Source organism: Dendropsophus ebraccatus, chromosome 9, assembly GCF_027789765.1.
Source record: "Dendropsophus ebraccatus isolate aDenEbr1 chromosome 9, aDenEbr1.pat, whole genome shotgun sequence".
NCBI classification, from domain to species: Eukaryota; Metazoa; Chordata; class Amphibia; order Anura; family Hylidae; genus Dendropsophus; species Dendropsophus ebraccatus.
The window spans coordinates 113,777,393-113,793,640 of NC_091462.1; the positions used below are offsets into that span (position 1 = coordinate 113,777,393).

Here is a 16,248-nt window from a genome sequence, read left to right on the forward strand (position 1 = left end):
CTATGAGGCAGATGACAATTGCCCCATCACAGGGAGAAAATTCCTTCTCGACTCCAATGGCGATCAGTATAATCCCCGGATCAGCGCCCGATCACATGACATGTAATGGCCAGAACTTGTAATATTATAGAGAAGCATCCAGCTCTCCCCTGTACTTATATAATGTATCAGCCTCACGGCTACAGGAGTATATACTGTCCCTCCACACTAGAGATACAGCAGTATATACTGCCCCTCCACACTAGAGATACAGCAGAATATACTGCCCCTCCACACTACAGATACAGCAGTATATACTGTCCCTCCACACTAGAGATACAGCAGTATATACTGCCCCTCCACACTACAGATACAGCTGAATATACTGTCCCTCCACACTACAGATACAGCAGTATATATTGTCCCTCCACACTACAGATACAGCAGTATATACTGCCCCTCCACACTACAGATACAGCAGTATATACTGTCCCTCTACACTAAAGATACAGCAGTATATATTGCCCCTCCACACTGCGGATACAGCAGTATATACTGTCCCTCCACACTGCAGATACAGCAGTATATACTGTCCCTCCACACTGCGGATACAGCAGTATATACTGTCCCTCCACACTACAGATACAGAAATATATACTGCCCCTCCACACTGCAGATACAGCAGTATATACTGTCCCTCCACACTGCGGATACAGCAGTATATACTGTCCCTCCACACTACAAATACAGAAATATATACTGTCCCTCCACACAACAGATACAGCAGTATATATTGTCCCCATACACTATAGATACAGCAGTATATATTGTCCCTCTACACTGCAGATACAGCAGTATATACTGTCCCTCCACACTGCAGATACAGCAGTATATACTGTCCCTCCACACTGCAGATACAGCAGTATATACTGTCCCTCCACACAACAGATACAGCAGTATATATTGTCCCCATACACTATAGATACAGCAGTATATATTGTCCCTCTACACTGCAGATACAGCAGTATATACTGTCCCTCCACACAACAGATACAGCAGTATATACTGTCCCTCCACACTGCAGATACAGCAGTATATATTGTCCCTCCACACAACAGATACAGCAGTATATACTGTCCCTCTACACTGCAGATACAGCAGTATATACTGTCCCTCTACACTGCAGATACAGCAGTATATACTGTCACTCTACACTGCAGATACAGCAGTATATACTGTCCCTCCACACTAAAGATACAGCAGTATATATTGTCCCTATACACTATAGATACAGCAGTATATACTGTCCCTCCACACTGCAGATACAGCAGTATATACTGTCCCTCCACACAACAGATACAGCAGTATATACTGTCCCTCCACACTGCAGATATAGCAGTATATACTGTCCCTCCACACTGCAGATATAGCAGTATATACTGTCCCTCCACACTGCAGATACAGCAGTATATACTGTCCCTCCACACAACAGATACAGCAGTATATACTGTCCCTCCACACTGCAGATATAGCAGTATATACTGTCCCTCTACACAGCAGATACAGCAGTATATATTGTCATGCATGCTATAGTAAGGATGAACATACGGTATATCTGGAAGCTGTAGCTATATGGAGCTCCAGGCTGACAGGCGGTATATACTGTATATAGCCACAGCTCAGTGCTGCCCCTAGTGGACATGTAAATATTACTGCACTAAAGACATTATCCCAACATTCAAAGTTACCCCCTTCCCACAGGAGCGCCGGGGGTCCGAGCACTGGGATAACTATATGAGTAGTCAGCGACTGTTTGGGAAGAGCCCGGGGTCTATTATACAAATCACTCAGCATCTGTGGTGGGAAACAATTTATTGGTGTGAAAGTCCCAGTATATAGAGTTCAGGTGGGTGGTGGCGGCTCATGTGTATGGCAGGATGGTGATACCCGTCCCGCACAGTCCGTGCCTCCTATGGGGGACGCTATACGTCCGTGTGTGGCTATGTGTTATCCATCACTGGCCTCCGGATGGCATATACAGCTTCAGGGGCTGGCTGTTCTTCCCTTTGTCGTGCCAGCAGACATCAAAGAATGGATAGAGGCGGCCGGAGAACCGCTCATGGAAGGTGTACAGGAGCTTCACATTGTCCTCATCACCGCAGTCAAAGAAGGAGACCACCCCATCGGAGAAGCTCAGGTAGACCCCAATCTTCTCCGGACGCCCGTCCACCCGCAGGAGACGCGGCTCCTTCTGCTCCGCGTGGGCCTCGTACACCTTTCCTTCCTTGCAGCCCAAGATCCAGAAGCCATTGGAGGGGCTGGCGTGGAGCTTCCCTTTACGGTTGGCGGTCTCGGAGATGATGCCCAGCGCCCACCTTGGCTTGTCCTCCACCAGCACCTCCCAGTAGTGTTCCCCATCGGTGAAGCTTTCCTTGGTGACTAGGCAGTTGCCTTTGTCAAAGCGGATGGGGTCGTCGGACACCGGCTGCTTCTGGTCAGAACACTCCACCCATTTACCGTCTGCCGACACCACCAGGTTCTGCTGGGCGGTGGCCGGGTCAAAGCTCAGGTTTTCCAGAGCTGCAAAGAAAGAGATTCGTAAAAATGATATTCACAATGATATACAAAAAAAGGAAGAAAAAAAAAAAAACACAAAAAAAACTTCAACTCAGGAAGTCAGTGTTCAATGAGAAATGAGGAGGTAACAATGGGGTCACACTGCCACCTGGTGGTCATGGCCGGTATTGCACCATAATTCCCAGCCAGCAGTTTTCTAGGTTACCTATAATCCTCACCTGGCATCAATGCCCGGAACATCTTCCTCCACACCTGGAACTTGAACTCATCTGATATAATGGGCAGCTGAATGTCCAGGCGTCCGGGAAGAGGAGACTCGGACAAGATCTTACCAAGTCTGTACAAAGAAGAAGATTAGATACATTAGGTGGGATGTATCACACAGGAGAGGGGTCCGCAGCTATTATTGGACTGAGATCTCTCACCTGGCTGACACCACGCAGAATTTCTGTGAAGAGAGAGAAGATGAGAAGATCATTCACTGATGTATTTTATGTTACTTTTTATAATACAGAATACATTTAAAGGGGCACTCCAGTCTGACACAGTGCTCTCTGCTGCCACCCCTGTCCATGTCCAAATCCCCATAGAAAACCTCTCCTGCTCTGGACAGCTCCTGACATGGACAGAGGTGGCAGCAGAGAGCACTGTGTCAGACTGGAGAGAATACACCACTTCCTGCAGGACATACAGCAGCTGATAAGTACAAAGATTTACAAATCTGTATAACTTTCTGACACCAGCTGATTTGAAAACGATATTTTTCCACTGGAGTTCCCCTTTAATATAAAATCTCCTGTATATCCTCCCGCCATCCATGGGTCTTACCCGCAGGAACTCGGTCTGCTCCTGTCCTTCCAGCTCTTTCAGGACTCCATCCATCTGGCCGAGCTGCTCCACATAATGGGCCAGGCTCTTCCTCTCCCCCAGCAGGGCGGCGGTAGCGTTCTGCTCGGCTTTGTCCGATTCTCGGAATAGGGAGGTCTCCATGATGTTCAGGTAGGTGCGCATGGAGTTCAGCTGATCCTTCACACTGGACTTAAAGCGGGACACTGTATCCTGCAATGTAATATATACGTCACCCATAGGGGCCAGAGGTGGGGCAGGGGCCGGGGATGGGGGGAGGACGGCGGCCATCACCAGCACTCACCTTCACTTCAGCCACCTGTCTGTCCAGCAGAGCCACCGTCTTCTCCTTCCGTAGTCGGGCTTCCTGCAAGAGGACCTGCTGCTGGGGAAGTTGTCTCTGAGAAGGAAGAGAAGATGTCTCCATGTTACCATCATCTGCTATAAGATCCTATCAGTGGCGGTCTTTGGCACCAAGCACACCAAGCGATCGCTTGGGGCCCCCAACATCCAGGGGGGCCCCCACGCCCCGCTCTTATGCTCAAGACCGCTGGACAGGGTCGCTGCCCGGCTCGCTGCTGCCATCTGAACTGTAACTATGAGCACTCGTAATGAGCGCACAGGGGGAGCACACAGGGGTCTGTTTAACTGGGGGAGCGCACAGTGGGGGTCTATATAAATGGGGGAGCACACAGGGGGCTATATCACAGGGGGGCTATAGACTACTGGGGCTTCACAGAGGGGTCTATATACTACTGGGGCAGCACACAAGGGGTCTATATACTACTTGGGGCAGCAGAATGGGGTCTATATACAACTTGTAGAGCACACAGGAGGTCTATATCCAAGTGGGAGAGCACACAGGGGGGCTATATACTACTGGGGGAACACACAGGGGGTCTATATACTACTGGGGGAACATACAGGGGGTCTATATACTACTTGTGAGGCACACAGGTGGTCTATATATAACTGGGGGAGCACACAGGGGTCTGTATACTACTGGGGCAGCACACAAGGGGTCTATATAATACTGGTGGGGCACACAGGGGGTCTATATACTACTGGGGGAACCACACAGGGGGTTTATATACTACTGGAGGAGTACACAGGGGTCTATATCCAAGTGGGGGAGCACACAGGAGGTCTATATCCAAGTGGGGGAGCACACAGGGGGGCTAAATACCCCTGAGGGAGACACAGGGGGCCTATATACTAGTGGGGGAGCACACGGGGTATATACGACTGGGGGCAGCACACAGGGGGTCTATATACAACTGGGGCAGCACACAGGAGGTATATATACTTCTGGGGGAGCACAAAGGGGGCTATATATAACTGGGGAACACACAGGGGTCTATATACTACTGGGGGAAGCAAACAAGGGGTATATATTACTGGTGGTAGCGCACAAGGGGTAAATACTACTGGGGGCAACACACAGCGGTCTATTGTTTTGGAACGCGTGCCGCGGGGGGGGGGCCCAGACATAACTTTGCTTGGGGCCCCAGAAATGCCAAGACCGCCCCTGGATCCTATTATACTCCAGAGCTGCACTCACTATTCTGCTGGGGGGGCGGTCACTGTGTACATACATTACATCACTGACCCTGTATTATACTCCGGAGCTGCACTCACTATTCTGCTGGTGGGGTCACTGTGTACATTACTGATCCTGTATTATACTCCAGAGGTGCACTCACTATTCTGCTGGTGGGGTCACTGTGTATATATATTACATTACTGACCCTGTATTATACTCCAGAGCTGCACTCACTATTCTGCTGGTGAGGTCACTGTGTACATACTGTACATTACTGATCCTTTTTTATACTCCGGAGCTTCGCTCACTATTCTGCTGGTGGGGTCACTGTGTACATACTGTACATTACTGATCCTTTTTTATACTCCGGAGCTGCGCTCACTATTCTGCTGGTGGGGTCACTGTGTACATACATTACAGTACTGATCCTGAGTTACATCCTGTAATATACTCCAGAGCTGCACTCACTATTCTGCTGGTGAGGTCACTGTGTACATACATTACATTACTAACCCTGTATTATACTCCGGAGCTGCACTCACTATTCTGCTGGTGGGGTCACTGTGTACATACATTACATAACTGACCCTGTATTATACTCCGGAGCTGCGCTCACTATTCTGCTGGTGGGGTCACTGTGTATATACATTACTGACCCTGTATTATACTCAGGAGCTGCGCTCACTATTCTGCTGGTGGGGTCACTGTGTATATACATTACTGACCCTGTATTATACTCCGGAGCTGCGCTCACTGTTCTGCGGCTGGGCTTTCTCACCTTCATCTTGGCGTGGGCCTCGGCGGCGGTGATGATGTTGTGGCCCTTGTGTTTCCCCAGGGAGGCGCAGACCCCGCAGATCAGCTCCTTGTCCTGCTCGCAGAAGACGCTGAGCGGGTCCAGGTGCTCCAGGCAATGCCCCTGCGGGACCTGCTTGAAGCTTTGCACCAGGTGCTCCAGCTGGCGGTTGATGTGAAGGGTCTCGGGGCGGGAGGGGGCCTGGCATGTAGGGCAGAGTGTGGAGCCGTTCTGGTCGGGGCTCTTGGGGGCGCCGGTCAGACAGGTCTGGCAGAAGGTGTGGCCGCACTCCGGGGTGACGGGGGAGCGGAAGAGCTCCAGGCACAGCTGGCAGGTCAGGTCGTTCTGCATGCCCTGTACTAGCTGGGGGTTCGCCATTCTGGGGGGGAGATGGGCAACAAGGCAGCAATGAATTGTGGGTACATCATACAGGTGATAGATAGACCCCACTGTGTAACACTCCACCCTCCGCGTTCCTTCCTTACATCTTTAGATTATGTAGAATTTAATTTTCTGTATATAAATTCCACCTTAACACAACAGCTGTTTACGGCATTTAGAGAGATGCTTTACAGCAGCCACATGGATCTTAGGAAGCTTATTAACTCCTAGTGTTGAGGGCATGCTCTGTGACCTGTGCAAAGCTGTGGCCATCACCTGTTAACTTGTACTGATGAGTGTTCAAACGTTTTTAACTATAACTGTGCAGGGAGAGGGTTATTTCAATAAGAGAGTGTTGTGGGCATGCTCTGTGACCTGTGCAAGGAGAGTGAGGAGGTAAGCTGTGACCATGAGTGCTGCATGCTTTATGATCTGTACATAGGTCGGTGCGGTGAGGAGGAGGTGGGATGTGCAGTACTTCTATGGGAGAGTATTGTGGGCATGCTTTATCACCTGTGCAGAGGTCAATGTGTAATGTTGGTGAAGAGAAGGATGTGAGTTGTAATTACCCCCTATTAGCTGATGTGGGAGAGTCTTGTGGGCATGCTTTGTGACCTTTGCATTGTTCAGAACACAGAGATGCTATCTTATCTATATATACAAGTCGTTGTCATTCTTCCTGTGATGTTCGATGACTGCGGAGAAACTTTCTCTACAGAACAGGAAGTGTCAGGCGGATCAGGTGGTTGTGGATGAGGCCTGGTGTAATCCAGGACTGCAGAGCCGCAGAACATCGCAGCTGGAAATGACAGGAATTCAGGGAGGAACGGCTGCAGCTTAAAATAGAATATTAGGAAAGGCCGGGGGGGTCGTGTTACAGGCGGAGGAGGTGATAATAAGCCGTCTGCTCACTGTATACACTCACATGGGAATACTCTATTATATCACATTATATTACAGGCTCCACATTACACCCCCATGCTTTACACTGCATCCAGACAACTCTTAAAGGGGTTATCCAGGTTAAGAAAAACATGGCTGCTTCCTTCCAAAAACAGTTCTTAGCTGCAATACCGCACACAACCTGAGACAAGGGGGGCGCTATATCTTGAAATCTTTTACTAATCCTGGATAATTCCTTTAAGAATCTTAATTTTGACTATTACATAATGTGTTCTGACCCCCCCTCCCATGCTCTATGCCAATCGCACAGTCCTATTACAAGCCTGTTTAGCACAGGTCCCTATGACAACACTGAAGCGCACAGGACAGGCTGTACTGCCATGAGGACAGAGAGGCACCACAGCTTCAGTGTTATCACCCAACACAATAAAGCAAAAAAGTCTGACACTATGTAAGTGATTGCTCTCTGTTATCAGCCATGTCTCAACCCATTGAATCCATCTATTGCTCTCTGGTATCAGCCATTTGCTCTCTGTAATGGTCTGCAATGGGTTAACAAACCTCCCAGATCTATTTGATCTCCCTTGATCGATAATCAGAGACTGACACTGCCGGCTGTTTGCTCATATTAGCTCCTAACATGAGGTTTAGTGTTCCTGCAATGTTCCTTTAGGTGGAGTTCTCCTTTAAGATGTAGTATTACATATAGGAGTGAAGACATGGACAGTCGGAGTCCTGTAAGGATGGGCGGAGGTCTGACCAGATGTAAGCGTAGGACAGAATATTTCTTAAATCAAAAAAGGAGAAGTAAAAAGTGTGAAGGTCACTTAGAGGAGAAAGCAGAGTGTTACCTGGAGGCAGGCCGAGAAGTCACCGGAGACGCGGAGAGGAGATCTGGAATCAGTAAGGAAAAGTATTAGAGACCTGGACACCACAAGAAATAATGGAGACTGGAGAGGAGGCAAAACCAAGGGACAAAAGAAGTGAACACCACTACAGGACAGGAAGGGTGGACACAACTAAAAGACAAGAGAGGTGGACACAACCACAAGACGGGAGAGGTGGCCATGACCATAAGACAAGAGAGGTGGACAAGACCAAAAGACAGGAGAGGTGGACACAACTAAAAGACAAGAGAGGTGGACACAACCACAAGACGGGAGAGGTGGCCATGACCATAAGACAAGAGAGGTGGACAAGACCAAAAGACAGGAGAGGTGGACACAACTAAAAGACAAGAGAGGTGGACACAACCACAAGACGGGAGAGGTGGCCATGACCATAAGACAAGAGAGGTGGACAAGACAGGACAGGTGGACACAACCAAAAGACAGGAGAGGTGGACACAACTAAAAGACAAGAGAGGTGGACAAGACCACGAGACAGGAGAGGTGGACAAGACCACGAGACAGGAGAGGTGGACAAGACCACGAGACAGGAGAGGTGGACAAGACCACGAGACAGGAGAGGTGGACAAGACAGGAGAGGTGGCCATGACCATAAGACAAGAGAGGTGGACAAGACCACAAGACAGGAGAGGTGGATATGACCATAAGACAAGAGAGGTGGACAAGACAGGAGAGGTGGATATGACCATAAGACAAGAGAGGTGGACATGACCATTAGACAAGAGAGGTGGACACGACCAAAAGACAGGAGAGGTGGACACAACTAAAAGACAGGAGAGGTGGACAAGACCACAAGACAGGAGAAGTGGACAAGATCACAAGACAGGAGAGGTGGACACAACCACAAGACAGGAGAGGTGGAAAAGACCACAAGACAGAAGAGATGGACATGACCACAAAACAGGAGAGGTGGATAAGACCATAAGACAAGAGAGGTGGACACAACCACAAGACAAGAGAGGTGGACACGACCACAATACAGGAGAGGTGGACATGACCTCAAGACAGGAGAGGTGGACACAACCACAAGACAGGAGAGGTGGACACAACCACAAGAAAAGAGAGGTGGACACGACCACAAGACAAGAGAGGTGGACACGACCACAATACAGGAGAGGTGGACACGACCTCAAGACAGGAGAGGTGGACACAACCACAAGACAGGAGAGGTGGACACAACCACAAGACAGGAGAGGTGGAAAAGATCACAAGACAGGAGAGGTGGACATGACCACAAAAGAGTAAAGATGGACACAACCACAAGAGGGGAAAGATGGACACAACCATAAGACAAAAAAGATGGACACAACCATAAGACAAGAAAGATGGACACAACCATAAGACAAGAGAGGTGGACAGGACCACAAGACAGGAGACGTGAATACAACCACAAAAGAGGAAAGGTGGACAAGACCACAAGACAGGGGAGGTGGAAACAACCACAAGACAGGAGAAGTGAACGCGACCACAAGACAGGAGAAGTGATTAGGACCGTAAGACAGGAAAAGCGGACATGACCACAAGACACAGACTGTGCCAGACACTGACAACTACAGAGACTTTGGAGGGGACAACCAGCCAGCTGACCAGGAGATCCAGATACTGATCATCAGAGATGGACATTGACTAGGAGATCCTGTTCACCAGAGGTGGACACTGACCATAAGATCCAAATACTGATCACCAGAGGTGGACACTGACAGGAGATCCAGATACTGATCACCAGAAGAGGACACTGACCAGGAGATCCAGATACTCATCACCAGAGGTGGACAAAGACCAGGAGATCCAGAAACTGATCACCAGAGGTGGACACTGACCAGAAGATCCAGATACTGATGACCAGAGGTGGATACTGACCTGAATATCCAGATACTGATCACCAGAGGTGGACACTGACCAGAAGATCCAGATACTGATCACCAGAGGTGGACACTGACCAGGAGATCCAGATACTGATCACCAGAGGTGGACACTGACCAGAAGAAGATCCACATACTGATCACCAGAGGTGGACACTGACCAGGAGATCCAGATACTGATCACCAGAGGTGGACACTGACCAGAAGATCCAGATACTAATTACCAGAGGTGGACACAGACCAGGACATCCAGATACTGATCACCAGAGGTGGACACTGACCAGAAGATCCAGATACTGATGACCAGAGGTGGATACTGACCTGAATATCCAGATACTGATCACCAGAGGTGGACACTGACCAGAAGATCCAGATACTGATCAACAGAGGTGGACACTGACCAGGAGATCCAGATACTGATCAGCAGAGGTGGACACTGACCAGAAGATCCACATACTGATCACCAGAGGTGGACACTGACCAGGAGATCCAGATACTGATCACCAGAGGTGGACACTGACCAGAAGATCCAGATACTAATTACCAGAGGTGGACACAGACCAGGACATCCAGATACTGATCACCAGAGGTGGACACAGACCAGGAAAGAAGACACTGATCACCAGAGGTGGACACTGACCTGAATATCCAGATACTGATCACCAGAGGTGGACACTGACCAGAAGATCCAGATACTAATTACCAGAGGTGGACACAGACCAGGACATCCAGATACTGATCACCAGAGGTGGACACAGACCAGGAAAGAAGACACTGATCACCAGAGGTGGACACTGACCTGAATATCCAGATACTGATCACCAGAGGTGGACAAAGACCATGAGATCCAGATACTGATGACCAGAGGTGGACACTGACCTGAATATCCAGATACTGATCACCAGAGGTGGACACTGAGCAGAAGATCCAGATACTGATCACCAGAGGTGGACACAGACCAGGAAAGAAGACACTGATCGGAAGAGAAGACAATGACCAAGGGAGGACACAACTGACCAAGAACAGGAGCTCAGGACACTGAACAGAAGAGCTTTTGACCAGGAGCCGCAGATACAGACCAGGACAGGTGCGGCCGAAGAGGACGGTGACCAGCAGCTGCCAGCCGGGACGTCCAGCAGATATATTGTGCCCCTCCACCCACTGCTGGTTATTTCTGACACAGTTATCTCCCCAGGAACAGCTGAGATTCATGGAACGCCAGGAACCATAGAGGAGGTCGTCACATTACATAGTAAAAGGACGATGTCTGACCACACACCCCGAAACACCGCAGACTGGACTGTAATAATGTATAAATATCACTGTATACATAATGTATACCAGCTGTACATATATCACTATATACAGGAGATACCCAGGTTATACCAGCTGTACATATATAATTATATACAGGTGATCCCCAGGTTATACCAGCTGTACATATATAATTATATACAGGATATACCCAGGTTATACCAGCTGTACACATATCACTATATACAGGAGATCCCCAGGTTATACCAGCTGTACACATATCACTATATACAGGAGATACCCAGGTTATACCAGCTGTACATATATCACTATATACAGGAGATCCCCAGGTTATACCAGCTGTACATATATAATTATATACAGGAGATCCCCAGGTTATACCAGCTGTACATATATGATTATATACAGGAGATCCCCAGGTTATACCAGCTGTACATATATGATTATATACAGTATATACCCAGGTTATACCAGCAATACTCCATATTACTATAGACAAGAAATTTACCCCTTAAAGTAAAGTCCCATCAGCTCCATCTTGTGGACAGTTTGGAGAATGACATGTGGAATCATTGTTACAGACTGGAGTGCAGGATGGGCCTATAGTGTTATGTATCGGATTACTGTTCCTTTTATGTCTTGTAAGGTTTGTGATTTACAATCTCTGTTGGTTACTATGAGTGACACTATAGAGCGAAGATAAGTGGCCACAGATTTATATGAGAAGAGGTCTTAGGTTACTACTTACCCTCACATCCCTCACAGCAGCACAGTGATGGGGATGTCTCCGCCCCACAGACTGAGGCCCCTCCCTCTAGGAGCGATATATATATATATATAGTTTTCTCTCTATATCTTAACCCTTCAGTGACCATGCCAAATTAATCCTGTTTCTTTTATATTTTATATTGTCGCAGTTTTTTTCCCCCTTTTTTCTTGTCGCCATACGAGGGCTCGTTTTTTGTGGGACAGGTTGTACTCTCTACAATATAATTTTTTAGTTCGGGTTTTTTCAGATGTGGTTATACCAAATATGGGAAGTTTTTTATTCTAGATTTTTAAGTTCTAGAATTTATACATTTCTGTGTATTTTGTTTGATGTTTTTTTCTATTATTTTTACTTCTTTTTTTTTAACTTTCACCTTCTAGCATGGATTTTCCACGGTCACAGTCCAGAGTATTCGTCCTCCGACACAACTGCATACAGGCACATACAGAGAAGCCCCTCAGCTGCCATGAAGACCCCCGGCAGTGGATAATCATGTGGCCTATGGGGTCACTGACCCTCACAGAGTCCTTACAGGGAACCTCAGATACTGACTGCAACCTGTAAGCCTGTAAGCCTGGGAGGTTTCTCTGGTCCCGGCAGTGAGTGCGGACACCCGGCTCCCCCAGCATGTCCCAGGGGTCTCACTGATCAGGAGAAGCGTGTCCCCCTCGCAGCCACCCCAGCCTCACAGCTCCAGTATAAGTCTATGGGATGGAGGTGACTGACAGCAGCAGGTACGCTTTAAAGGGGTTCTCCACAGGAAAAATCACCTGGTGTCAGAAAGTTTTATAGATTTGCAATTTACTTCTATTTAAAAATCTCCAGTCTTCCAGTACTTATCAGCTGCTGTATGTCCTGCAGGAAGTGATGTATTCTCTCCAGGCTGACACAGTGCTCTCTGCTGCCACCTCTGTCCATGTCAGGAACTGTCCAGAGCAGCAGAAAATCCCCATAGAAAACCGCTCCTGCTCTGGACAGTTCCTGACATGGACAGAGGTGGCAGCAGAGAGCACTGTGTCAGACTGGAGAGAATACACCACTTCCTGCAGGACATACAGCAGCTGATAAGTACTGGAAGACTGGAGATTTTTACATTGATGTAATTTACAAATCTGTATAACTTTCTTCCACCACCTTTACGTTTTCCTCTTACTTTTATGTCTTTGTTCCGGCTTCTTTTGCTTTTATAGGTTTTTTCGCCATCAGTCTTGCTGTGGACGCCACTTTTTTAGCATTTTACATCCTCGCATTGGTGACAAGGTGAGTGCCGCTGTAGAAGTGGTTACACTTTTATATGACGGGAATTACCTGCATCAGAGCAGCAGACTGACTCAGGGCCTCCCTCTTTGCTGTATGATCTGAGTCAGTCTGCTGCTGCCCCCTCCTGGCTGGTCTCAGTATCACACATAGACTCAGGCATAGAGACTGACAGGGTGTATGTGTTACTGAACAAGCTATAGACTGAGCCAGCTGGTTCCTGAGTATCTGCAGGGGGTCCGCAGGCTGCTGGGGGGAGGGGGAGAGGCCGTCCTCCTGTAATATCCTACAAACCGTCACCTCTTCTCCCGTGTGACCCGTAACTGAGAGATTTGATGGTTAAACTTATGGAAGTGATGAGGAACCGGTAACAATAGGTTTTGCCGACGAATAGTAGATTTATGTTGAACTATTCGTTCTCTTAACTTTTAACTCCTCCCACACCCCATTGATGTCAGAGTGGAATGTTAGAAGGGAGTCCAGTGGCCCCTCCCATATGCAAATTATATCATAGATAAATCGATGCCAAAAATGGACGTGTTCACGGAATTTGGGATGTGTATATACAAACCTTTCCTCAAATTTGCGCCATATATGTATTTGCATAGGGAGGGCCATATTGAACCCCATCGCCGACCCTCACTGTTGGATGGAAATTGCATAACCAAACAAAAAAATAGTTCTCACAGATGTTATCACAGGTGGCCAGAGCGATGTAGTGACCCTCCCAAATAGTAGGACCCACCACTCACAGAAAGGGGAGAATGTCCCAAGGTTGCGGTTTCCTGGCTGACACTCGCACTGTGAGATGGAGTTCATAGACTTTATAGTAACTTTGCTCCACCCGGATCAGTTCCTAGCTCTTTGGCTTTTGTAGTGGGTACTGTCCTGCACGGTTGTAGCTCCTAATCCACGGCGTGGGTTGAGATGATCTGTTGGCTGGTCCTCTTCTAAAAGGCTTTAGCACTGCTTAGTGCTGTGTACAGTTGCTAAGTGAGAAGTTTGAAGCGAAGCACTGTCCTGTGTCCTACCCATGCGGGGCACTGACTAAGATTTCACTTTACGGGGGGACCTGGCAGAGGGCCAGGGCCCAAGTAGAACCAGTAGCAGTCTGGTCTGCATCCTCCCTCCACAGAATCCTGACTAAGACTCCTCCTTTTCCCAAGGGACTAACTTCCAACCCAGCATGTAAGGTGTGCTGTGGTTGGGTGGAAAGAGTGTAACAGAAGGGCAGAAAGAGAGAAGGTGATAGGACAGAAGAAAGCAAGGATCCTACTGGCTTGCAGATTCTGGTACACAAACACAATAACCCTTTTAAAAACACTTCAGCTGTGCAGCTTCCACACTTAACACATAATATAGCGGCATCTAGTGGTCATCTTTAAATACTACTTTAACTGCAATAAGACCACAAAAAGTACAGACTTTTGCGAAGGGTGTGAGCAGCAATAACACCCCTATTGGGACACCACATGTACACATATAAATACACATGGTATACACTCTGGCCAGGATCGCTAGCGGTGCTGCAAAGAACTGACATGTACGTTTTCAATGAATAGCGGCCGCAGAGAACCTGTAAGCAAATACAATGCAGCGTGCGGCTCCTTTCTTCACTCCTTTCTTCTATCCTATCCTCTCTTTCTTTCCCCCTTCTCTATTGCACCCTTTCTAACCAACCACAGCGCCTCTTACACGCTGGTTAGGAAGTTGGTCCCTTGGGTGGAGGAGGGTTCCTAGCTGAGCTTTGGTGTTGACTGGACGCACCTCTGCCAGGCCCCCCTCTACCAGAGAGTTCTTAGTCAGTGCCCCGCATGGGTAGGACACAGAACAGTCGGCTCTTACAACCCTCTTTCATGAAGCACCAAACAAGCTGTATGATGTACTGCTAAGCGCTTCAGGAGAGGACTAGCCTACAGGTAACCTCAATCCACGCCGAGGACTAGGAGTAACCACAGTGCAGGACAGTATCCACAGAAAAGCCAAAGAGCTAGGAACTGATCCGGGTGGAGCAAAGTTACTAAAAGTCGATGAACTCCATCTCGCAGTGCCAGAGTACTTAGGAAACCCTAACCATTCTGCTTATCCCAGGTAACAGGGTCTGGTGCCTGTGTCACCCATTAGTACGGTTCAGCCAAAGCTAGTGGGCAGAAGGTGGTGTGAAGACTGTAGGAAAGGTTAATACACAGGCACAGGTTGTTTCTCCTTCTTCTTCTACAAGTATTCTTCTATACACTCCAACCTCCCAGCAGAGCACATTAGTACTTGGGTTGAGACTCTCACGGCATCCTCCTCTCTACTACCTCAGTACAACCTTATCAGCTCTACTACATTCTACTCAGCACTTAGCTCACAGATCTGATGGTTCTATGTCCGTGTATTTATTGGAACTTCCTGGGTCATAGTACAGGGCTGTAGACCCCGCTATACAGACCATGCCCCTCCCCCGACTCCCCCTCCCACCCAGCACAGAGAGCTCTTACACCAAAGCAATGCTCTTACACCAAGTCACAATTCTGAAAAACTGTGAGCTCTTAAACCAAGTTACTCTTAAACCAAGTTACTCTTAAACCAAGGTGCCACTGTACTCTAGTGGTGTTTTGTCTCCTGACCACAGTTCTGCCATGATTTGCTAAAAAACTGCAACTTTTTACGGCAATTTTGCACACATCAGAGCATCATGACATTATTTATTCTGTACTATTAACACTACAATAGTGTTGCCATAGTTACAGTGGGGTGGGGTTGGGCCCAGGCTTGGTGAACAGCCCGGGGCCTATGGTAAGGTTAATCCGCCCCTGACCGGGACTGTTGGCAAGTATGCTTATGTCGGATGGAAGAACTGGTGAATTGGGAGCAGAGATCTCATGCCTCATATTCCATTATTTGGAACCACTGGAAAAATTTTAGGAAACCCCCTTCTACAGCTCCCCTGTCGTAGAGAAGGAAAAAAGTACTGAGGTGGCTTCATCCCATTACTAACATGTATGATCCTTTTATGCCTTAAATCGCACATCAAATTGTATCTAAGGAATCTATATCTTGTATATACCTGACTGTATATAGTTGGGGTAAAACCCTTTGGTTATCCCTTGCTTTGCTTTTATTATACGTCTTTAAGACAAGTGCTCCATTATCATCAGTGCACACAC

General features: G+C 48.0%; 1 protein-coding gene across 8 annotated transcripts in view; it reads right to left on the reverse strand.

The window, feature by feature from the left end:
• Positions 1-1,844: 1,844 nt before the first annotated feature.
• Positions 1,845-16,248, reverse strand: part of TRIM72 (tripartite motif containing 72) — a 37,554-nt gene continuing 23,150 nt past the window's right edge. For 2 of the 8 annotated variants that reach the window (XM_069984595.1, XM_069984594.1), the window contains 7 exons: positions 7,877-7,919; positions 5,724-6,120; positions 3,707-3,802; positions 3,385-3,615; positions 2,982-3,004; positions 2,775-2,893; positions 1,845-2,559 (listed from right to left, as the gene is read on the reverse strand). In XM_069984595.1, coding sequence (XP_069840696.1) covers positions 1,994-2,559; positions 2,775-2,893; positions 2,982-3,004; positions 3,385-3,615; positions 3,707-3,802; positions 5,724-6,119 — 1,431 coding nt within the window. In that variant the 5' untranslated portion in view covers position 6,120; positions 7,877-7,919 and the 3' untranslated portion in view covers positions 1,845-1,993. Of the gene's footprint in view, positions 2,560-2,774; positions 2,894-2,981; positions 3,005-3,384; positions 3,616-3,706; positions 3,803-5,723; positions 6,121-7,876; positions 7,920-9,793; positions 9,873-10,674; positions 10,933-16,248 lie in introns of those variants that run through there. The other 6 variants (XM_069984588.1, XM_069984589.1, XM_069984593.1 and 3 more) reach the window with 5 other exon arrangements.